The 23,913-nt window shown below is 38.7% G+C and overlaps 2 protein-coding genes and 1 long non-coding RNA gene across 9 annotated transcripts in view; 2 read left to right on the top strand and 1 right to left on the bottom strand.

Annotated features, from left to right (window-relative positions):
* The first annotated feature begins 1,619 nt into the window (after nt 1–1,619).
* On the top strand, nt 1,620–13,060 carry myef2 (myelin expression factor 2). Its single transcript, XM_082529428.1, has 17 exons — nt 1,620–1,832; nt 2,825–3,024; nt 3,848–3,900; nt 4,862–4,869; nt 4,966–5,059; nt 5,356–5,547; nt 6,429–6,582; nt 6,686–6,735; nt 6,826–6,886; nt 7,138–7,239; nt 7,585–7,629; nt 7,729–7,827; nt 7,953–8,048; nt 8,136–8,201; nt 10,976–11,160; nt 12,435–12,486; nt 12,675–13,060. The coding sequence occupies exons 1-17, from the start codon at nt 1,723–1,725 to the stop codon at nt 12,836–12,838; spliced, it is 1,731 nt and encodes a 576-aa protein (XP_082385554.1). The 5' UTR covers nt 1,620–1,722; the 3' UTR covers nt 12,839–13,060.
* Nucleotides 13,061–13,892: 832 nt separating this feature from the next.
* Nucleotides 13,893–20,405, bottom strand: slc24a5 (solute carrier family 24 member 5). 7 transcript variants are annotated; one of them, XM_082550662.1, is made up of 9 exons: nt 20,307–20,405; nt 18,948–19,127; nt 18,270–18,353; nt 17,938–18,041; nt 17,685–17,785; nt 16,576–16,859; nt 16,251–16,460; nt 14,709–14,810; nt 13,893–14,556 (listed from the first exon to the last, which is right to left on the bottom strand). In XM_082550662.1, exons 2-9 carry the CDS (start codon nt 19,027–19,029, stop codon nt 14,234–14,236), a joined length of 1,290 nt encoding a protein of 429 aa, XP_082406788.1. In that variant the 5' UTR covers nt 19,030–19,127; nt 20,307–20,405; the 3' UTR covers nt 13,893–14,233. The 7 variants fall into 7 exon arrangements, with proteins under 7 accessions (XP_082406788.1, XP_082406785.1, XP_082406787.1 ...); XM_082550659.1 differs by lacking the exon at nt 20,307–20,405 and adding an exon at nt 19,783–20,294; XM_082550661.1 differs by lacking the exon at nt 20,307–20,405 and adding an exon at nt 19,783–20,294 and having other exon boundaries at nt 16,576–16,787.
* Nucleotides 20,406–20,604: 199 nt separating this feature from the next.
* Nucleotides 20,605–23,913, top strand: part of LOC309717221 — a 37,576-nt gene continuing 34,267 nt past the window's right edge. The window contains exon 1 of the long non-coding RNA XR_014279652.1: nt 20,605–20,692. This is a non-coding gene — a long non-coding RNA (uncharacterized lncRNA). The remainder of the gene's footprint in view (nt 20,693–23,913) is intronic.

Genomic DNA, 23,913 nt, shown 5'->3' with positions numbered 1-23,913 from the left:
ATTTCAATTATGCACAGCTCTCTTAAGTTCCTGCCACAGCATTTTAATCAGGTTGAGGTCTGGGCTCTAACTGGGCCTTTTTTGGTCATGCTCTTGTAGATTTACTGTTTTGCTTGGAATCATTGCCCAATTTCAGCTTCATCTGTCAGACAGACAGCCTCACATTTGACTCTAAAATAGTTTGGCTTATAGAGGAGTTCAAACTTAATGACTGTGAGGTGCAGGTTCTGTTGCTGCAAAATAGGCCAGATCACCACCCCTCCACCACAGTGCTGTGGTGATTTGCTGCGCTTGGTTTTCACCAAAAATTGTGCTCTACATTATGTTCAGACATCTCCACTGTCTGGTCTGGACATGACAAAAGACATGTAGACTCTGAGATGCTATTACTGTGTATTGCATCGTCTGACTTTGGGGTGAATTTACTGGGTCATTCACTCCTGGGAAGATTGTCACATATCTGACAGTTACACATAAGCAAAAAGTGAAAATGTTTGGTTTTACGCAGGTGCTCACACTTACTGATGATCAGTTAATCAAGTGCATTCGATTAACAGCACCTTACTGTTTCTATAGGACTACAGACCTGCTGGGCAACGAGTTCTATACAACTGTGCAACTTTAAACTGTGATGTTAAAAATTAGCTTTCAAAGTATTTCTCCACTGGTGGAATCTCCTCAGGGCTCGCTGAGCAGATTCTCTTCAAATGTTAAAGCTGATTGTGTGACGAAATTGAAAGTATTCCTGCAGTGGAGTAAAAGTGCATTAATCAATAGTTTCAGGAATGATGAATAGACTTGGCTCTGCATGATAATCAATAAGATGGGACATTTTAGTCTGACACCGTGAGTGTGCTGCCTGGAATATTGTAGTTTATAGGTAATACTGGTATTGCTTTATGAATTACAATGTCTGAAACAGGAAAACAAATGTATTATAGCACTGGCCTTTCTAACCAGCAAACAGATCATTTTTAATAAACTTAAAGCTACACAAACCAAACAGTTTGAGGATGGAAAGCTGCCATAAAGATGTTATGGAGATCAAATTAGTGGAGCAGGCAATTCTCTGGGACCTGATGTGCTTGATGGTCCTTGGAGCTTTATTGGATCATATTTTAAGAAAGTTTAAACAGATTCTATAACACTGAACTTCTGTATATTCTGTACCCGAACATCACCCCAATTTATGTTTCTTTTTTGTTTTGTCTTTTTATCTGGAAAGGGGACATATACGCATATAAAATAGTTGTTGCTCTATAATACTTTATAAGAAATCTTTTGCACTATATTGTATAAGACATTTTCACAGTATCCAACGATTTTCATTTTAGTAGACGCTTGTTCGCACGCTGTTGTGTGCATGTATAAAATGGCTTTGGTGGACAAAAAAAAGTTTGCTCATGGTATTGCTCAATTTGGAATCCTTTTTACTGCTAAAATAAAGTGGGGCACATAAGAAAAAAGGTAAGAATCGCTGCATTAGAAGCTTTTACTTTCTTCACTTCTCAATTTAGAGAGAAATCGCGTCCACATTCTTTTTACAGGAGTTAATTTTTTCTTTTCACCCGTGTCCATTGACACCTATACTATTCAATTCTCCGACGATGCCTAGCAACAGCTCCCAAATCTCGCGTTGGAATCACATATCTTCCCAGCACATTTTGAACTGCGTAGCGATCGAGTTATCCTGCGTTGTGTGTGGGGAAAATAAACATCAACATGGCAGATGTTGAAACGGCTAAAGAGGAACCACAGGAGGAGGAAATTTCTGAATCAGTCAAGTCGGAACCCGACGAGACATCTGAAGAAACACCCAACGGTGTGAAAATGTGAGTTAAAAAGTTGTAATATTATCCGGTCGTTCTGCGTCGCTGTTAGCTAGCTTAGCTAAAATGGAGTCCTTGAATATTAGCTATTGTTAGCAAAGAATCCTCCAATCTCTTGTAAGAAATATAACGTCGAAGTATATGTGTTAAATTTAAATATAATGTAAGACTTTAAGGTATATATGCATCTCCATAAACTGTGGCCACAATGTTACAAGGCTGGTGCAATGGGTCATTCTCGGTTAGGTGCTACTCTCCATTGTGTTGTGCTTTCATATTTAGCTAAAGCTAACGAAACTCTGAAATTCAGCGCTAGTAACCACCAAGCCAGCCTTACTTTAATTAAATTAATTAGGTTTAACCACAAGCAAAATAAGCTGTGCTTTTACTAGTTAGCACCCATTCTAATCTTAATGAAATTGTTCATGGCCATTGCGCTATGCTATGCTAACAAACCTGCGGTTAGCTGCTAATGGCTCCGCGCTGTTGCACAAAAATTATACCGGCTTAATACATTTAAAGTGCTCTATACGCATTAAAGTATCAGTTCATTTAAAATGTGTGCTGTATTTTCATAAGGATTTATAAAATGTCACACTTGGTTGAAATCAGAAGTTGCATGAATACTTTTCTTTTAATTTGTTTATGCGTTCATCTACTCACGTAGTTGTCATTTACACGCAAAGAAATCCAAAGTTTGTCCAGCACGTATGCATGCATATTGCTGTTTGTGGGTATGGCTATTTTAGATCATGATGATATTATTATTATTATTATTATTACTTTAGATCCATATTATAGAATTTATTAATATGAGTAGAGTTTTTTGTATGTATAAGGTTAAAAAAGGTATAAATTAAATTTCTAAAGCAAATCACAAAAGATGAGTCTGCTATTACTCACAAATTTATTAAGGGTAGATTTTTAATTTGATGCCCCAGTGATCTGTGGAAGATGTTTAGAGATGTTGACCTGCACTTCTCTGTATTTTGTAGGGAAGAAGAAGGCAAGCCCCCCAAAGAAAAGCATGATGGTAAAGAGAAATCCTCTGGAGGCAGAAGAGGAGGCCGCTACCATCCCTACAAAGACAAACATGGTGGAGAAAAGAAGGGTGCTCATAGGAACAGAGTGTTCATCAGCAATATCCCGTATGATATGAAGTGGCAGGCAATTAAAGATCTAATGCGTGATAAAGGTAATCTACCCAGTGATGGGTATGGCGTCTTTCCCTCTGCCTCTCTCTTCAGCTGAAAAGAAGATTTTGACCTTTTGTTCTGTTTTGTTACAAGCTTGAACGTTTGCTTCTAACGCCAGCTAATTTGTGTGTAGCTTTTGTGGATATGCTTAGTGCAGATATTAAGGAACCGCCATATTGTGATTTAAGGTTATTGGAGTTTTAATTCTTTTATTTATGTATTTATTTTTGGATGGGCACCAATTTAGCTTGGGCTGATATGTATGTGAGGAAAAAGTAGGATTTACGTAGTTACATTGTTACTTGTTTTAATGGATTGTCAGCTCCAAAATGTAACCTCAATCCAGCAAGGAATATTTTGATTGTTGAATGTTTTTGTTGCATCTGCATTAAGGTGAATCTTGCTAGTATCAATGAAAAATATTCCAATGTTTTACTTTATGAAATACAGAGTTCCCAAAAAAGATATTTTGAAAGGTCAAAGGACAGCTTAAACATCTCAACTGCCTTGAATGGAATTTGTTGCTAAACTGATCACGTTGAAGTCTTTTGATTTGAATTTTGAAATTCCCAGGTTTAATATAGCTGTGTTTTTGTTTTTTGCTGTTTTTGTTTTTATTTTTCTGGCCTTGGCCTTTGGGTGTCTCAGTCACTGCCCAGAAAGGCATGGTGTTGTCTGGTGGGATGTTGGTCTGGGCTGGCTGTTGATCAATGGGGACATCTCCATCTGTAGCTGTATTGCCAAGGCCAGCGGTGATTTGAAGACTTGGTGACTTAAATTCCTTTGTTCTTTTGGTATTTTCCCTTTGTATGTCTCATGTAGTTGGTGAGGTTACATACGTGGAGCTCTTTAAGGATGCTGAAGGAAAGTCAAGGGTAAGTGATGTGGCCAAATTGCTGCACGAGGTTTTAAATGCCCTCAGCAGGCTCTCAATAATGTAGTGCTCTTTTAGGCTCTGATCCTTTGGGTTAAATGAACTGGAGACACTATAGGTTGTGTTTAGAGCCTGAAAGATGGCTAATGATTGATTTTTCATTTGAAAGGGAGATGTCCTGTTGACTTTTGGAAATGTAGCCAATGAACTCATCTAAGAGTATACTTTTGCTTTTGTTGTTGTCATTTCAATTGGTTTAAAAGTTTGTTTGTTTGGCCATTTTCCAAAGGGAAATGCGGGGTTGTGTGATTGGTCTTATTGATTGACCCTCATGTCTCAAAATTTTATTTTACAATTCTGTTATATGGCAAAGCTTTCTGTTTAATGGAACAAAGCAGTTGCAAAAGACCACGTAGTTGTTTTTGTTATGTCTTTATGTTAAATGGCAACAAATGATGCAATAGATTTAAAGATGAACCACACATTTTTTCTCTTAAAGTCACAACTTGTTAATCCTAAACAATGTACTAAATACATTTGTTGTTGCTTTTTTCATCTATCGTGGTAATCAATGTCCAGTTCAAAACCTAAATATTTTCAGGTAAAATAATAGAATGTTTAAATATTACTGACAAATGTGATTTTTTTTTTTTTTTTTTTAATTTTAACTGCAACCTTTATATATTACTGTTTAGATATTTTTCTTCTTGTAATATCTTTAATTATTAAGAAATGTGATGTTTGTTTGTTTTTGTTTTTTTTCAGCATTTTTTCTTGTTTGCAGTAAAGTTAAAAACCAGCCGGCTCAAGCCAGCAGGGAAAATATGGCCAACATGCATAAAAAACATATTAAAAACTAGTTGAGATGTTATATTATGTTTTTGTTTGTAATATCTTGTTTTTAACTGTATTTTGTTCCCTCCTTCTGTGACTCCTGAACTCCTGTGATGCCACCTTCGTAGGGGTGTGGGTAAGAAACCCTATTTTTCTCAAAGAAACAACTTTTGTTTTTATATGTTGTGCTCGCATTGACTCATGTGGCGTCTCCGTTTGCCTCGTTCAACAGTGTGGTGGAGTTCAAAGATGAGGAGTTTGTGAAGAAGGCAGTATTAACTATGAATAAACATGACCTGAGTGGAAGGCCACTCAACATCAAGGAGGTGAGAAGCATAGATTGCCGATTATATTTAGCTGTTCTCTTTTTTTTTTATTTTTTTTTTTTATTTTAAGAAAAGCTGATCTGATGTTGCTATTTTCTGTTGATTGTGGGCATATGAAGCAGTCATAAAAAGATTGTGGTGGTAACCATGATGTAGCATTATTACATTACATATGTTTTTGTTAACATCAGATCTGAAAATATCCAGCGATGTACCACTAAATTAAAATGACACTGTGAAATTTTCTAGTTTTATTTATTTTTTCTTAAATGTTATCATAATGTTTTCTATTTAAGGACCCTGATGGAGAGCATGCCCGCCGTGTGTTGCAACGCATGGGAGGGGGTCAACAGGGAGGCCGTGGGCAGGACATGGGGCCTGGTGTGATGAACCTCCCGCCCTCCATTGCTAACAACCCTAACATCCCACCTGAAGTCATCCATGCACTGGAGGCTGGGCGACTTGGCAACACTGTGTTTGTAGCTAATGTAAGGAAATGTTATTAAACATTAATTATCACTGTGCAATTGTAGACATCTGCCAAGCACACTCGTATACATAGTGAAGGCTTTAAAGTAATTTAATAGCTTGGCACCAGAGATTAGTATTACTAATTAAATATTTGACCAGCTGTGAAATACGTCCACAATCATATGTTTCTACAGTATTTGTGCCAGTCTATTTTAAGCCTGGCAGCCCACCAGAGTTTAATGGAGCTTCAGCTGGGCCTAAACATTGTGTAATTTAAAAAAAAAAAAAAGTTTTTATGATATGTGTATATGTTGTAGCTACAACTGTTTAGCAAGCAAATCCACTTTCACCATTACAGTTACCGTTAACTGTTTACGCACAAACATGTAATTTAGAATTATTGTTGGGGGAGGGCAGTCAACCTGGAGAGAACCCACACAGACACAGAAAGGCTTTAGCTGGCCGGTGAATTCAAACCCCTTTTTTGTTGTGAGGTGACAGTGCTAAACCCTGCACCACTGTTCTACCCCGACCAAAAGAGTTAGTAGACCCCTAAGTAAGCGAAAATAACTAGATAACTACTGACATACGGTAGTATTGTTTTAACTCCTTTCATGTGCTATCCATCCACTAATGTTTACTGTTTACCGTAAGCAGTAGTATAATCCACTTTACTTTGTCTTCGTACTGAAAATGGGAAATGAACTCCCCACTGTACCACCGTCACCACCCTCCATAAGAGACGGCTACAAAAGCTGCTGTGCCATCTTTACCACACAGTGTGCACAGTATGGCTGTCACTGATATGGAGGTATAGCAGTTTCCAAATCTGTGTAGTAATCTTTTTTTTTTTTTTCCTGTTTATTAAACGCACTGGTGTCTTTCTATTGTTCAACAGCTGGATTTTAAGGTGGGGTGGAAGAAGTTAAAAGAGGTGTTTAGTATGGCCGGTGTGGTGAAGCGAGCAGATGTAAAGGAAGATAAAGATGGCAAGAGCCGTGGGATGGGAACAGTGACTTTTGAGCAGCCACTGGAAGCTGTGCAGGCCATTTGTATCCTTTATAATTAAGTATTAATTAAAAAAGAAACAAAAAGAGAAAAAGAACTTATTCTGTACAATATTTACCACAGCATTCTCCTTGATGTTGATTCCAGCCATGTTTAATGGGCAGATGCTCTTTGACAGGCAGATGCACGTAAAAATGGTACGTGTGTGTTGTTTTTGTTTGTTAAGTTACAATGTGCTTTAAGCTATGCAGACGGTGTGAATATGTGAAAAATGCTTGGTCTTGCAGGATGAGAAATCTCTACCCGTTGAAGACTTTCGGCAAGTAGAAAAAGCACCTCAGTTACCACGTGAGTTTGCTGTTATTCCCTTATCATAAGCAAAAAACGTAATTTAAAAAAAATAGTTTTATTATCATTAATCAAGTAAACGCGTCTTACCAGAACAGGAAGTGAACAGCTGCATTTTAACAAGATGGTGTGTGAGTGAATAAATAATTTGTTCACCAAAATGGCAGTGTGCCTTTAGTATGTATGAAGTATGTCTTGAGCATTTCTTGTGGTTGGAGACAATACAGAAGGAATTTTTCTTCTTTGTGTAGGTGGTCTAGGTGGTATTGGCATGGGATTGGGGCCAGGAGGTCAACCCATCAATGCCAACCGCTTGAGTGGTGGAGGCGGCATGAGCGCTATGGGACCTGGAGGTCAGTCACCTTTTGAGATATTAGGTTTAAATTATATTCAGTGCAAAGTGTGTCGTGTATATATGCCGAGTTGCAACAGTTTGTCTTTACAAGCCAATATTTATCCGACAGAATTACATTTCCACTAGCTGATCATCAAATTAGGGTCTCAAGGCAATATTAACTGTGTTCAAGTTAGACTGACATATATGCAACATACCAGTGTCTGTTTTTCTATTAGCCTCGATGTGCAAAGAAATGAAATGATCAGAGCTCTGTCCAGATAATATTTAAGCGCTTTTACGTTGTAAATTTTATGGAATTACATCTGTTTCTTGTAATTCGATGTTCCTTTGTCTTTGCCAGGTATGGATGTATCAGGTTATGGTGGAATGAACAGACTTGGGGGAGGTGAGCTTTTTGCTACCTACGAGTTTCTTTCCTGTTGAATGACCATGGTTACCTCGGTGTTAACAAAGGAGATTTCTTTTTCTCTTCTGCTTTCGATAGGAATGAGTAGTGCAAGTGGAGGCTTTGGAGGCATGGACAGCATGGGCAGTATGGGTGGGTTTGGAGGGAGGGACATGGCACCAGTTGGCAGAATGGGAGGTAAGTCTGTTTTACCCTCAGTGGGCCAAAAATCAGGTTTTCTTGTTTGTTATTGGTAACTAATGTGTCATCTCGTTTTATTGTTGATTGTTTTGTTTCTCTTTCATTGTATTTTTGGTGTTAAGATATGTACCGATCAGGAATGGGTGGAATGGATCGGGACTTTGGGCACGGTGACATGCCAATGAATCGAGGATTTGGGGATTCTTTTGGAGGAATGGGTAAGTTATACTCTCACTTCAGTGAGGCTGTGAGTTCTACTGCATCGTGGTATAATCGAATTTGCATCAACTTGCACTCTTCTTTAGGTGGAGGCTTTGGAGGAGGCATGGGCAGTGGTGGCATGGGGCACATGGGAACTGGATTAGGCACAGGTTAGGAAAAAAAAAATCTTAATACACAGTGTTTCAAATTATCATTTTTATAGCAGTTGTTCAGTAATTAAAGGTACATGAGACTCCACAACAGTACTCTTACTTAAAGTTTGGGCTGCCCCCAAATCATCATTTCCTTCCAGTAGTTAATATATTTAGTCTTTTCCAAGTCTGACCTTTTTGGTAAAATGTAACTCTTTTACTTGAATTTAAACAGTGTAAATTGATAAAAATGGAAAAATAAAAAAAAATGAAACAAAATTAACAGTATTTCCTGCTATAACATAAGTAACATCTCTCATATCAGGCTTCCTAAAGGATAACATTTGAATAGAGAAACAGAAGCTTAGATCTTTATGGCTGATTACAGCAACCTAATCTCCTGAACTGTCATACACTTAGCAGTGGGTGTGGAAACGTGTGGTCATGGTTGTCACACAGATTAAGAAAGTAGTGTATTAATACGTCTTACTTATTAAGAGTCACAACAGACTCGGTCACCACACGCATTTTATTTTTGGTAACATAAATAAAGAATAAGATATAACAGGTTTTTTTGTATGAATTAGATTACTCTCTCTGGTAGCTGCTCTATAAACACCGGAACAACAGTATATATTTTTCTAGTGTTTTTCTCATTTTTGCTATGTAACTTTGCACTGTCCGCTTTATGCTGTAACAAATTTCCCTCGTGTGGGACTAATAAAGGTTATCTTATCTTACATTAATGACTAACCTCATATTGTGGCTGGAGCATCTCAGTTGTTCCCCTTCCCTACTGAAGTTTGGTCTGTTTACATCAATTTTCCATGCGATTGTATTTGTCAAAAAAAACCATCGGGAACTTTTATCAAGTGGAAAAAGGTTAGCGTTCATTCTCCAGGTTCACTGTGTTATGCTTTGGTAAGCTAACATAGCAGTGTCGCTAGCGATCACTAACACAGCATTATATACCATCTAGCCCAACTTCAGTAATCCTACAAACGTCACTATTGTGTAGTTTTCTCTCTACATTCATGTTGGAAGTGATAGCAGAGCTGTACGTTTTATTTTTTTCCAGAAATCTCTCAGTCAGAACATGCTATATCATGTTCAGGTAACTAGTGAAACCAGCGAGCTAACTTCTAACTCTGTTTAATTTAATAAATTCTGTTTTCATGGATGCCTGGACGTTAAACTAATTGTTAAACCTGGTAAAGCAGCAACGCTGCTCATTTTATTAAAGATGAAAGAATTTAGAAAGTTTTTAACTCTCAGTGATGCTGCAGTGTTCATTTGACTTTGGGACCTGAAGCGGATGGAGTTTAGGGCCCACTGTTTTATGCTTTGTTATGCTAACATCTGTTTCGCTAGCGATCACTAGCACAGCATCATATACCAGCTAGTCCAACTTCAGTAATCCTACAAACGTCACTGCTGTGTAGTTTTCTGTCTTCATTCATGTTGGAAGTGATAGCAGAGCTGTACGTTTTATTTTTGCCCAGAAATCTCTCAGTCAGAACATGCTACTAGTTTCGCTAGTTTAGGTAACTAGTGAAACTAGCCAGCTAACTATCTGCTAACTTCTAACTCCGTTAAATTTAATAATTTCTGTTTTCATGGATGCCTGGATGTTAAACTTAATTGTTACACCTGGTAAAGCAGCAACACTGATCATTTTATTAAAGATGAAAGTATTTACACAGTGTTCGTTTGGGACCTGACGCAGACGGGGTTTTGGACCCAGATTACTATGAGCCGTGAGGCTCCTGATTACGGTAGCCATAACGCTCAGACAATCGATCAAGCAGTGCGGCTTCGTAGCTTAGCAAAGTCCTACTAAAACATTTTTTGACTGATTTTTGAGCGCCGTGTACCACATAAAATTGGTTCGAGGTCAGTAAACACAGTCAGAATTCATAGATAAGGCGCACCAGAGTATAAGGCGCACTGCCGATTTTTGAGAAAATTAAAGGATTTTAAGTGCGCTTTATAGTGCGGAAAATATAGTACTTGGAGAAAAGAGATGCATTTTGAAGACCAAGAAAAAAACAGCAGAGGGCCTGGCTGGCCACAGCAACCCACAGAGAAAATATGCACTTTCTCTGTTTCATGTATGCCAAAAAACCCACACAAACCTGAAAATCTTTACAGTTACAGTGTAAGATGGAATCTATGATGGAGTTGTCAAGTTTTGGTTGACCAGCCTTATGGTATTTTTCCATTTCATCCCAGGCTTGTTTAAATTATTAGACTGAAAGTATTCAGAACACTGCTGCCTGTACTATAGCAAATGCTATGGTATTTATTTTCCCAGAGATCGACAATTACTTGTTTGTTAGAGACTAAAAAGGGGTATAGTGGTTTGTCAGTAGTTAAAATGTTTTCTTTTCACAAAAGAATGAAGTTTTCCCATTGATTCTTCGTGCAGTGTGGTGACTAATTATTTAAACTGGTACAGAGTCTGCACCCACTGTATAAACAGTGTCATGGCGACATTGGCTTCTGTGATAGCAAGTTTGGAAGTGGAAAATCAATCCTCTTCTGCACCGTTTAGATACACTTCGGTTACATTTTATTAGAATAAGTTAATAAAAATCTATTCATAAAGCGGTGCAAAGTGTTTTAAAAGTCCCAATTCACAGAAATCTGTCATGAGGCTTTGTAGTTCTGCAGCAGTGCAGGAAACTGCAAACATGACCCTGTTAAAACCTAACTGTGCATTAGGTTAAATTGTTTGTGTGCACTTCTGTGTGTGTGTGTGTGTGTGTGTGTGTGTGTGTGTGCGCGCTCAGGTGGGGGAATGGGAAATATGTCGATGGACCGAATGGGCTCCAGCTTTGACCGTTTGGGAATGTCAGGAATGGACATGAACCGTGGCTTTGGTGGCTATGGAGGCGGGGGGCCGGGCCACATGGGTGGTGGCATGTCGGACAGAGGCTCAGGGTCCAAAGGAGGTTGCCAGATATTTGTGCGAAATGTAAGCAGAAATAAAACCATGTTCATTTATTCTGATTTTCAGAGCTGTTACATCTGTGGACATCCTTATCTTCCTATACAGTCAGTCGTGATAGTGATAGTAGTCATAGTGCAAGCACTATAGTATGCTGCCACTCAAAGTTTAAAATGTTAAAGGGGAATTCAAAGGTCCAGGTTTAGCAAACATCACTTGTGTTAGAATTTCTTGTAACCCCCCCATCATTCCTCTTTTGTTTAGATGTGTTCTCAAGACATTTGTGTATCTAAATTTACTACTTCTTTAATCAGTTCGCTGTGCTAACATGATCAGTTAAACTTTAACGTGATAAACGTTCATTAGATGTCATTAAATATATTGTTGCTGGGCCTTTGATTGGATAGCTGCATAAGCACACAAAGTTATTAATAATATGTGGTGTGCTTTGATGAATCATTAATTTTTGCTTGGAGGATTTATGATCAGTTCAATGTCATCTTTGACATGTTTGATTCCTGTACAAATAGGGCTGTTCGATATAACGATATATATCGGATGACGATATAAAAACGTCTTATCGTTTCATTTTACGCTATCGTTTGTTTCGTGGTGTTGCAAAATAAACGTTTACGGCAATATTTTTTCATTATTTTGATGGTCACTGTAGTGGCTATATTAATTTCTTAAAGTTCTCACTTTCTCTTATATTTATAACCACACTACAGACAGACAAGCGTTTGTTTTTATGCGTTGTCGTTAGCAACAACGACGGTAAAACCACCGCGTGTCCGCTTGTTTATGTTCCACATAAACATTTCACAATAAAGCTCAAGATCCTGTTGTGACTTTTCAAAATAAACTGAATCACGTGAAAGATGCAGTTTTACGGATTAGGAAGCAAAAAAGAGCCGTCAGGTGCTAAAAAAAATAAACCTTAGACTCAAACGTTAGAACAGGCTTTCACACGCAGCACGCCGTGTAAGAAATACTCACAAAGAAAACAGCGGCCCTTACAACTTATGTCTAAAAATGTATAGTTTCATGCATCAGTTAAAACACTCGACTCCAGGTACGCGACGCCCAGCTGGAAACACTTCACGCAAGTCGAGCTGCCCGAGATTCACAGAATTTATAGAAAATGTTAAATTTTTGTGATTTATATCGTTATCGGACGATAGATGTCTTAATATCAGGATATGAGATTTTGGTCATATCGCACAGCCCTATGTACAAAGGTCCAGCTGTAAATGTGTTAATGCTGACTAATGTAATGACTGAAGTATATTTTTGTTTTATAGCTGTCCTATGATTTGACATGGCAAAAACTGAAAGACAAGTTCAGTCACTGTGGTAAGTGTTTCGCTTATTATAGACCACTGAATTAATTATTCTGTTTAATTCATGAACCACTGGAGCACTTTTGGCATTTCACCACAATTGATCGCTGAAAACAAAGGCCAATATCTAAGATTTAATCAGCACTTTGTTAAAGATTCTGCTTTCAAAATTCAGCCGTTGCTCATTCTTTTCTGCTACAGGTCAGGTAATGTTTGCAGAAATCAAGATGGAGAATGGAAAGTCGAAGGGATGCGGAACGGTGAGATTCGACTCTCCAGAGAGTGCCGAGAAGGCCTGCAGGATGATGAATGGAACCAAGATAAATGGCCGAGAGGTGGACGTCCGTATTGATCGAAACGCCTAGATCCTTTGTAGAAGTGAAGCTAACACGTACACATTCAGTCCCCTTGCCAATGATCTTTTGTTTTGTTTTAAAAACACAATTACTTCATATCTTCACGTGTAAACTGTTTCTTTCTTTCGTCCTTTTGTTTGTTAATGTAAACTACATAGCTATTTTGTTTTATAAACCCTTTTTAATTTGTGAGACAGTTTATTTGACCAAATAAAGTTTGTAATTTTTAAACTTGGTGGTTGTAAATTCTCCTGAGATCAAAGTCTCGAAGTTGTTCTTCATTGTCTAAACTTTTGCTGTAGTTCTGCCCCCACCCTCCAAGAACAGTGTTCTACATTGGCATCTTCAAATCTAAAAAATACCACAATAGTCCACAGATGAAACTCAGTATGCGCTTATTTTATAGGAACAAAAAGATATTCAAGTATTTAAACCTTCAAGCTTAAAGTTTAGTATTTTTAGTTAGATCGCGAGTGGGTTTGGCATAATCCTGACAAACTGAGTTACCTGCTGCGGCGACCTGTTAATAAGAATACAGCCAAAAGTAGCTGTTTTGTTTAGATTTGTTTGTTGTTTTTAGTTATATTATGGCACGTGTATGTCAGGGGAATACAATACGGACACCTAACTAGACATCAGTGCTGTAAAAAAGATGCATAACAGTGTGTCCTCAAGCTGTTAGAAAGATTTCATCAAAGCTACAGATTAAAACGGGATTTTAAACTATTTTTATTTGAATTAGGTTTGCTACAGTTTTGAACAAATTCTTTTTTTTGGAAGGTTTTTGTGCTTAGCTTGAACTAAGCTTTGTTGGGTTTGTTCTGAGGGTAGATTAGTGTCTAAAGTCCACGCAAGCATTGCAAACTTGGTTGTGGAAAAAAAATGCGTGACAGTTTTAGGGAACTGAAGATGAGTGGAAAGTTTTTCTTTCTTTCTTTTTTTTTTTTTTTTTTAACTATTTATGGCTCTAACCATTCTTTCTCGCTCATAAAAGCTTATCAGAGAAATAAGTCTTTGTTTTAGCTCAACCACCCTCTTAAAAAGGAGGACAAGGCCAGATGAGTTCAGTTTAAACCTTTTATTTCTTTTCTTATTGGAAATTGCAGTAAACCTGTGGGAGCAGTAGCTTTTTGTTCATGACCCTTATGTAAGACAGGGAATGTCTTGCAATGTGAAGATGGGCCTTGTGATGATACTGGTCTTGTCTGGATCTTGGTGTACACGCCCAAAAGAATGATCCTAGGAACATTGCCACCTTTGGTAAAATATATTAACAATAGATCATTCACTGAGGTGACCATCACGTATGCGTGCCGTAGCAACTTGATATTTGTACATTTTTAAAAGCTTAACATTTTTGTTTTTACTCAGAAAATATGGCTTTAGTCCTGAGAAGGTCAGATCTCAGTCGCTGCACAGCCTTAGGGGATTATTCCCAATAATTCCCAGCTCATACAGGATGGACAGAGTGGCAAAGAGGATGTAGCAGATGAGAGAAACGATTCCCAGCTTCCAGTCCAACTTCCATCCGTTGATGTGCACGGCTACGAAAAGGAAGACAATTGAAAGGAGAAGTGTGCAGGAAATAAAGACCAGTCCGGTGCTGTTGACCTCTACAGGGTTGTTGGTGTCCACAAAGGCAGTTTTGATGAACCAAGGCAAACCCAGGCACAGCATGTCAAACACATTAGAGCCCACAATGTTGGACATGGCCATATCGGCTTTCCCTTAAGAGAGAGAGAAAAAAAGTTTACATTGAAATTTTAAAGAATTCAACATTCCTGTATTTTGAGTGAACAAGCTGTGGAAGTTTAAATGTACAGCAAGCAGTTGTTCAGGAATTTTAAATGAAGTTAATGAAACTGGAAATTAGTGTTACCTTCTCTGGCCACCATCACACTGGCCACAGTGTCAGGTATACTGGTTCCAGCAGCAAGCAAAGTAAGTCCCATAATAGTATCGGGGATAGCAAGGGTCTCACCTGCATAAACACAATGCCAACACAAAGTCGGATTACCCTACCAATAACTTCAAGATACAGTGTTGTGCAAAAATATTGAACTACTACACATTTTTTTTATGTCTTGCAAGGGAAATAGGTGCAGAGATTAATGGAAATGCAGTATATCAGGCAAAAACAGTTAGTACAATTTCTGTGTCTAACACACCTGACTGAAATGAAGCGCCAAACCCATGACAGAGCCTCCTCTATGTTTAACAGATGGCTGTGGAGACTTTTCTCCCTGTTTTCCAGCCTTAAATATAGCTTCTTGACATTCTCAACTAAAGAGATACCACTTCTGTAGTCAAGTCAGTGAAAAATGTGAACAAATTATGTTTTGCGACAGGCTGCTAGTAACAAAGTGCCTAAAAATACAAATTAACATTGGTTCTCTGCGAAGTCGTCTGTAATGTGTAGACACAACACTGGTTCTTCCCTTAGGTTGGGTACTTTTTTTGTTTGAATGACTCATACGTCAGGGTTAAGTTGCTCAACAGAAACATTCCCTTGTAAAGGGTCAGGTAGAAGCGCTGAAAATGACTGAAAAAGCAGCTAAGGAAAACCTTCGACCTGAAGAAAACTGAAGGAACTATTTCTCAAGAACCTAAGCTAAATATCAAGAAATGAGGGGTGGCTCAAAAGTACATAGTACTGTGGATCTTCCATAAGAATGTGAAATCCTATTATCAAGTTAAATAAACAGCACATCTGCTCCTTCTCTTTTTGAAAATTCAGTCCATTATTAGACATTGTCCATTATCCAGAATCCACATTCATCATAGGAAAATAAATAAATTTCAGGCAAAGTGATCCAGAAAATAACTCACCAATATTAATCACCACCTTAAATGAATCCTTACAATCCTGCCTGTGAACTGTGACTGGGTTCTCTGTACTGTCCAATTCAGTGCAGAGCCTACATGCCTGGTATTTCCCTGCATGTGAGCCTTTCTGAGAACTATTGGATAATCTCATTATACATTAAGTAGACCTGCCACTGTCACATGATAATATTGCCTTTTTACCCTGAACTTGGAATATAGTTCTATAGTTCATTCTTTTGTAGATGGAAGGTGGAGGGGTTCTTGAAGCCCTGTATACACTCAGTCCTCATGTGACTGTGTTTCCCTAGGGGTGAGCCCCCTGTTAATTGCTGTGGCCGGCTAGGCACATGGCCCACTGGAGCTACAACAGACCCCCTCTGAACCTGCCTAGACAATGGCATCCCAGGAATTAACCAGCAGACCAACATGTGACTGTACTCTGCAAATCCAACATTTTTCTCACAAGTTTCAACACTTGTGATCTGCCGTGGCTCAGTGGGTGATGAGCTCATTTACACCTGTAGCTAATCTGCAAAAGTTTAATGAAAACTACAGAATTTTATTACAGACTTCAGAGTTAAAACAGCCATCTTACCAACTACAGTGACCATCCACACCAGCACATATGTAAAAGCTGAGATCCAGACTGCTGACATGAGGAAAGTGATCACGAACCACTGCTTCCAGAACCTTCTCCTGCAGTCAGGGATGGTGAGGAAAAGCAGAGTGATGATGGGCAGGGACAGTACCCACAGAATCCGTTTCATGTCGCTCTCCGGGACGGCAAAGACACTTTTATGCTCTGCTGGTATGAGAGAATATACATCATACATCTCTCCTAGATCAAACACGAAGGCGAATGACTCAAAGTGGCGTTGAAGGAAAGCAGTTTTACTGTGCCACTAAGAAGTGCGCCTTACCTTCAGGAATCTCATTGAGTCCGTGTAGGCTGAGGGACAGGTGAGAGTATCCTGACTCATCGTGGAAGATCCCACTGTCTGTTCTGGAGCGACTGTGGACTCGCAAACTGGTGTCGTCATTCCAACCCAGCAGACGCTGTGTCTCAATCTTTTCACACGAACCTGACCCCAGACACGTGCAGCAAGGGCTCAGCTTCCTCAGGACAAACTCACTGATGCGAAGGTCAAAGCACAGAACCACAATGTAAACGCCGTAGACCAGCAGGAGACAGGCAGCATCATACCTGTCAACAAATTACACAGTTTGAGCATTAATAGTTCATTGACATACTGTAAATGAAAAATATTGTAAATAAAACATACAATGCTGTGAAAAAGCATTTGTCCCCTTCCTGAGTTTTTAGTTTTTTTTGCATATTTGTCAGACTTATATGTTTCAGAACATAAACAGATTTTAATATTAGACAAAGATAACCTGAGTAAATACAAAATGCACTTTTCAATTATTATGTCAATGTAAGTAATAGCAGTGATGAACCATGGTGAGAGCCATTATCCACAAATGGAGAAAACATGGAACAGTGGTGAACCTTCACCAGAGTGACCAGCCTACCAAAAATACTTCAAGAGTTCTTCGATGACTCACCCAGGAGGTCACAAAAGAACCCAGATCACCATCTAAAAAACTGCAGGTCTCACTTCCCTCAATTAAGGTCAGAAAACATACTTTTCAGTGGCTTTTGTACCACTGGATTATTTCAACATATTTTCCATGTGTAATTCTCCAAATTGTTGTTGCTTTTTTTTTTTAGCCATGGATATAGTTATGACAGTACCATAAAAAACAAAAAGAAAAAACAAACCTGTAAATACCTGCACTGTACAAATTGTTTTGTGATCTCTTTTAATTTGTTTTTCTCTACATCACAAGAGGCAATAAAACGCTGTAAATGACTTTGTATCTTGTTACCACCCTTTGGGTTATAAAATAGAGTCTCTTATAAAAGGACAAAGTCTTTTACAACCCAAATTCAACACCTGTTTGTATGTGGTGAAAGGTCTTAAGATGATTCATGTAATGATGAGTTAGTACACACAAATACACTCACCAGTAAACTTTGTTATCTGAAATAATCCCAATGACAGCAGCAACACTGATCCCATATGCCAGGCAGTCCCTGAATAGTGGCCAACAGGTGAGACGCCCAGCCTGATAAAGCGAACAAAAATAAGAGGTTTAAGGCTCATAAAACACAACGATCCTTCTGTTTTGGCTGAGCAAAAGTGCAACTGCTACACACAAGTAGTTAGCAGAGGTGTAATGTTTGTCTGTATCTTATGTGTTATCGTGTCAGAATGTACCATAGAGGCTAAAAGTCCACAGGCACCACAGATTCCTAGCAGGTTGTAGACAGCCGATCCCACAATGGTGCTGACCCCAATGTCCCCTTTTGTCACAAACACACCTGACAGTAAAGAGCACATTTTAGCTTTGAAGCCAGGAGCAATGAGGAAGCATGACAGGGAAAAGAAATAAAGATCTGAAAGTTAAAATAGCCTAGTTCAAGGACACTTTTCCTTTTTGTTCCCATGTAGTAAAGTCACTATGTCAGACTGGGGAACACCACAAGGACACAGATGATCATACTGGGGTTATCATGTCATAATTAGGTTTTTACTTAGTTTGTGATTACCTAGGAAGGCTGTGACTAGTTCAGGTGCAGAACTTCCAGCTGCCATAAACGTGGCTCCTGCTACGTCCTGTGACAATCCCAGACCTGAGAGAGGTCCAAAATAACACACACACACAAAAAAAATAATAATGCACAGTTTTGTTCAACAATAGCACAATCCCTCCTCAAATGGCCCATTAAAAACAGATTGATATATTTATTTTTAAGGATTGGTCTGTGATATTACATTTTATATCCGCCCACTGTGGGCTTGTTTAGTCAGTCAGTTGATTTCATGGTTTGATCGTCTATTAAAAAAGGATATGTTTAAAAAAAACAAAACAAAAAAACTTAGGTGTTGGAGGGATAGGTGCATAAAGTTGAAAACTTTCACAATGTTTGTAGACTTTGCAAAGACCAAACTACTAGTTTACATTAACTATACCAAAGGATTAACTGACTAACAGCTTTATTTATTACTTAAAATGTTCAGTAAGTTAAATATTTCCTCACACTGTATGTGTAGATTTGGCTCCCACCTTGTAAATGAAGAAATTGCGTTAGAATCTGTTGTTATAAATCCCGATTACTCTGATAATCACACAGTGCAAAAATACAATGAGAACATCCACCCAAGCCTACACCTACACCTTACACGCAGATGTTCTATTGGAAACGTGTGTGTTATGTAGAACTTACGTTCACTGATTACTTCTAATGATGGCAGAAAGTAATCGTCGCAGACTATAGAGACAGCCAAAAGCATGTAGAAAATAAGCATAAAATAAATGACGAGCCCTCCGTCCTTCCTCTCCTGCACTGTGAAGAAGCCTTCAGGAAACTCGGAGGACTGTGGCGGGATGCATTCTGTCTCATTCTCTAAAACAGCAGAAACAACACGCACACGCATTCAAATCAAGGCTGTTAAAGTAAACTAATTCAAAAATAAGGGAGAAAAAATATTTTAGAACATTTTAGTAAAGTGAACTAAAATCTAATTGTACAGAAAAGTTTCAGTCTGGCCATTTTGGTCGAATACGTCAGTACAGAAAGCCTGAGGGAGATTATCTTTATGGAGACTGGGATGAGGATGAATCAGTCGCCTCCAGTAACGGTTGTGTGATAATACCTATTTTCAACTTCTTAAATCTAGCCCCTGACAAATACACGCGAGAATATTATCAAATAAAAGACGAAAGCACCGACTCTAATAACGACTCTTAACAACTCATACACACAAACTGTCACCCCAAGAAGCCAGCAAGTTGCTAGAGCGCTCTGCCAAGATGGTTAGCTCTATTTTCATGGCAGTTACACGGTCTTTCATGCCGATAACACACGACGATTAGTAGAGCAAACATTGCCACAGTTGCTATGCCACATGATTACGCACACATTATTACCGTGACATAACTCATGACACACTGAACAGATTGTCACTATAAAACAAAACTCCCCCAGATTATTGTGGCAGCTCTAAAATGTTACAAAGTAACCCAAAAATCCCGCACGCACTTGTTTCAGATATGCTTACCCACGGCCCGACGCACCCTGACAGAGTGACTTTCCTGTGCTGTTTTTGCTGTTACTGAAAGGAGACTGACCGTGCAATACAAAAATATTACAAATCCCAGAAAGTAAGGTATAAAATCTTTTCTCTTCTTTTTCTGCACAGCTACAGCAGTACCCATGGTCATTTTAAAATTAAATAAAACAAAAAAATAAATACGAAATTAGCGATTAATCCAAGGACGCATGTGTGTCTTTACAAGCTTGTAGAAATGTACTAAGGACTAAAATTGGTTGTGAGCGCTGCATCTAACACTACATACGGCTGCAAGCTGCAAAGAGAGATTATTGGGAGGGGGGACATTTTAAAGTCTGGTGCTACTAAGAATGGGGGATCACGAGTTGCGAGTCATTCCAGTCAGCTTGAACACAATCCAGCCTGAGGCGCAGCAGGGGTGAAATCCAGATTTCTTTAAACACAGTTTTAATGCAGCTTTACAAGTGGAAATGTAATGTTTTCTTGATTAAATACACATTTAAGCAACACACTTGCTGAATTTGGAGATGATCATCTTCACGTCAAACAGTGGCACTGTGGGCGTACATGCAGGCCACTCAACTAGGCCTTTGCGCATATCTGACTCGTGATTGTAGACAGAACATAACCATAAACAGGATTTAGTGTAGTTTTAGTTACACCGTAGACTGATACCCATACTCCTCACATGTGAGGAAAAAAAGGGGGTGTGAATATGTGGAGGGACGGGGTGCCAGGGCTTGTTTGGACATGCCCCAAAGTTTCCCCCGGAGCCACAGAGCGTCAGTCAGGAGTGCTCTCTGTGTGGATCGCCTTCGTGCTCCAAAGACATGAAATGAATGGATATTAAAACGATGGATAGTTTATCCTGAGTCCAAACAAGATGATTTGAAAAAAGGTGAGTCAATTCAATTACTGGTTTTCTGAGAGGCTGCTCTGTGTCTATTGCACGTATTTCATTAAGCAGAAGATTTAACATTATGAATTTATATTATGAAAGCAACTTTAAGGTTGACAAATGCTTAAATCATCAGTCTGGCATTTCTGTTGCACCAGTGAGCAGTGCACACTAGCCGAATGAAGCTGAACTTGCTTGTTTTGTTGTGCTAATTGTGATGAATGATGCTGAGCCTAGCTGTGAGTTAATGGCGCCCCTGTGTGGCATTGACTGGGTTTGTGGTTTGCTGGTCATCTTGTGTAGACTGATAAGGGCCTAGCCTGGAAGTCATGCAACAAAGAAATAAGGCAATGTTAAAAAAAAACCCTAAAACAAAAACCAACACAGGTATTCTGGTAAATAGACGGTATGCTTGGAGATATTTTTTAAAATACTTGCTCTTAAAGGTTTTTTTTAATGTTTATTTACAAGATTTTAACTTAAAATTACATAAAATCAAATAAAAAACAATGACATCCAAGCGCAGAAAGTAAGACAAAAACCAAAAAACCAGAACAGGAAAACAATAAAAGAAAAGAAAAAAATAAGGCAATATACAAACATGCAATCCTCTCTCATAGCCAAACCCTAAACAAGGGAGGAGATGGTGATTTCCAGGCTCTAAGAATAGCTACAATAGCTTTTAGCTACAATCATGTCAAACATTAAGGGTTTCTGAAGAGGACGTCTAAGTGCCAGTGAGGTTAGGGAGCAGCCTAGCACTGCAAGTATACAATCCGGCTTTAATTTTAAGTCATAAATCCGGTTATACATATTAAATATCTCTGCCCAAAAAAGTTTAGGGAAAGACCAGAAAAGGTGGGCAGTGGTTCCTTCCATTGCTTTGCATTTTATGACACAATGAGGAAATAGATGGAAAAATGCTGCCTAGCTTTATTTTAGAGAAACGCAAACGATGAAGGACTTTGAACTGCCTAAGTTGTAATCTGGCATTAACAGAGCATTCTTTAATCTTCTTCAACCCATTGGCCCACAAAGTGTCCGATATGTCTACTTCCATGTCCTTAACGCAAGCATCCTTGGTGAGGTTTGTAGGTGGTTTAAGTGTAAAAAGTGTAGTAAACTGGCTGATTAGGTGTTTGGGATTTCAATCAAATAATCATAGAAGTCTCTATGAGCAGGTGGCTGATCCAGATGGGAGAACGAGTGTTTAACAAAATTCCTGATTTGTAAGTATCGAAATAAACGAGTGGAGGGAAGCATACATTTTGATTGCAACTGAACAAATGAAGCAAAACAATTGTCGATGTAGACGTCCTTAATAGTGCGGAGACCTAATTCTGACCAATGATTACACACAGGGTCCATCACGCCAGGTAAAAAAGAAAGGTTTGGCGTTATGGTGCAAAAATGGATAGGTCTGGCACAAAGCACCCCTAACTTGCTTTAGGATCTGAAGAGAATAGAGCTAGGACAAAATCTTTGCTAAAAAATTTTGGTAGGTATGTTTGGCAGGAAGGACCACAGCCCTTCTGAATAGCAGGAACAGCTGAAACACTGTTCCAGAAAACCCATGTTCTGGTATTGCAAGCCCAATAATATTGCCTGAAAACTGGGAGGCCAAGTCTGCCCTCAGAGGGTTTCTGCAAGTGTGCCTTTGAAATTGTATGGTGTTTATTTGCCCAGATGAAAGACATAATGATAGAGTCAATAGTTTAAAAATGATGATGTGGGAAAGATGGGTATGTTTTGGAATTTAGGAAGTACCACCATTTTTTTAAGTTTTATTTATTTTTTTATCATTTCATTTACACTCATAGACCACACCTGTTCAACAGCTCCTTAAAGCAAATATCTAATCAACCAATCACACGACAGTTACTACTGAAGTTCAAACTGAGCATCAGAACAGGCAAGGAAGGTGATTTAAGTGACTTTGAACATGGCATGGTTGTTGGTGCCAGACTTGCTGAACTAAGTATTTCAGAAACAGCTGATCTACTGGGATTTTCCCACACAGCCATCCCTAGTGTGCAGCATTTCTCTGGGAGAAAATTCCTTGTTGGTGTCAGAGGTCATAGGAGAATGGCCAGACTCCTTTCAGCTGATAGGAAGGCAAAAGTAACTTAGGTAACTGCTTATTACAACCAAAAGAGGAGAGCAGCTCTGAGCATGCAACATGTCAAACCTTGAAATACAGGAGCTACAGCTACAGAAGACCACACCGGGTCTTGTCAGCCAAGAACAGGAAACTGAGTTTACACTTCATACAGAATCGCCAAAATGCTCCAAGAGAAGATTTGAAAAATATTGCCTGGCTTGTAAAGTCTCAATTTCTGCTGACACAGCTGAATGCTAGGGTCAGCATATAGCATAAAAAACCTGAAAGCGTGCATCCATCCAGCCTTGCATCAGCGGTTCAGGCTGATAGTGGTGTAATAAAAACTGAGTGTCATTAAAACACCTCAACCTAGCTGTTGATGACCATAGCCATCCCTTTACGACCGCAGTGACAGCATGTTCATTGCTGTCAAATGGCCTCCACAGTCACCACATCTCAATACAGTAGAGCACCTTTGAGATGTGGTGGCACATGAAGCCAGCCAACATATCTGCAGCAACTGTGTGATGCAGTCATGTCAATATGGACCAAAATCTCTGAGACATTTTTCCAGCACCTTGTTGAATATGCTACGAAGAATTACAATAGTTCTGGAGGCAAAAGGAGGTCCAACTCAGTGCCAGAAAAGTGTACCTAATAAAGTGGTTCATAAGTATCTATCTCTTTTAATGACTCTGTTCATTTATTGGAATAACAACTTAGTACTGTTTAATCTTTTATTATTAAATTAACCTTTTAGGAGTGAATTAGGACAAATTCATTTAGTCCGTACTGCTTCCATTAATTTCTTTACAATTAAATTTTTTTTATTCTTTAAATTTTTTTTAAGTAAGTGAGTTTAAGTTCATCATCAAACTAACACCACTGAACACTGTTGAAATCACTATTCTTTTTCGGATTAAAATATAAGCAAATGCACACATGTGTCCAGTGCTGACAGTTTGCACGTCTGTCTGACTCACCTAGCTTGGTGGAGGTTTGTCTTTTCCTTTGACCACACCACTAACCAGCCAGCAGATGCCAGTATTAGATCAGAAAGTCTCAGGATACCTTTAGAATCTAACACCAAACTTCACCTGTAAAGAGGAATGTCTGTTTT

This window comes from Aulonocara stuartgranti, assembly GCF_965226115.1.
Source record: "Aulonocara stuartgranti genome assembly, chromosome: 1".
In the NCBI taxonomy this organism is placed as follows: Eukaryota; Metazoa; Chordata; class Actinopteri; order Cichliformes; family Cichlidae; genus Aulonocara; species Aulonocara stuartgranti.
This window is presented reverse-complemented; position numbering and strand designations above follow the sequence as displayed.

Coding starts and splice junctions, on each gene's coding strand:
- myef2 (XM_082529428.1), top strand. CDS start 1,723: ATGGCAGATGTTGAAACGGCTAAAGAGGAACCACAGGAGGAGGAAATT. Junction 7,240..7,584: donor GAGCGCTATGGGACCTGGAG/GTCAGTCACCTT, acceptor TGTCTTTGCCAG/GTATGGATGTATCAGGTTAT. Junction 8,049..8,135: donor GGATTCTTTTGGAGGAATGG/GTAAGTTATACT, acceptor ACTCTTCTTTAG/GTGGAGGCTTTGGAGGAGGC.
- slc24a5 (XM_082550659.1), bottom strand. CDS start 19,945: ATGACCATGGGTACTGCTGTAGCTGTGCAGAAAAAGAAGAGAAAAGAT. Junction 17,786..17,937: donor GTGGACTTTTAGCCTCTATG/GTACATTCTGAC, acceptor TCGCTTTATCAG/GCTGGGCGTCTCACCTGTTG. Junction 14,811..16,250: donor GTGGATGGTCACTGTAGTTG/GTAAGATGGCTG, acceptor GTGTTTATGCAG/GTGAGACCCTTGCTATCCCC.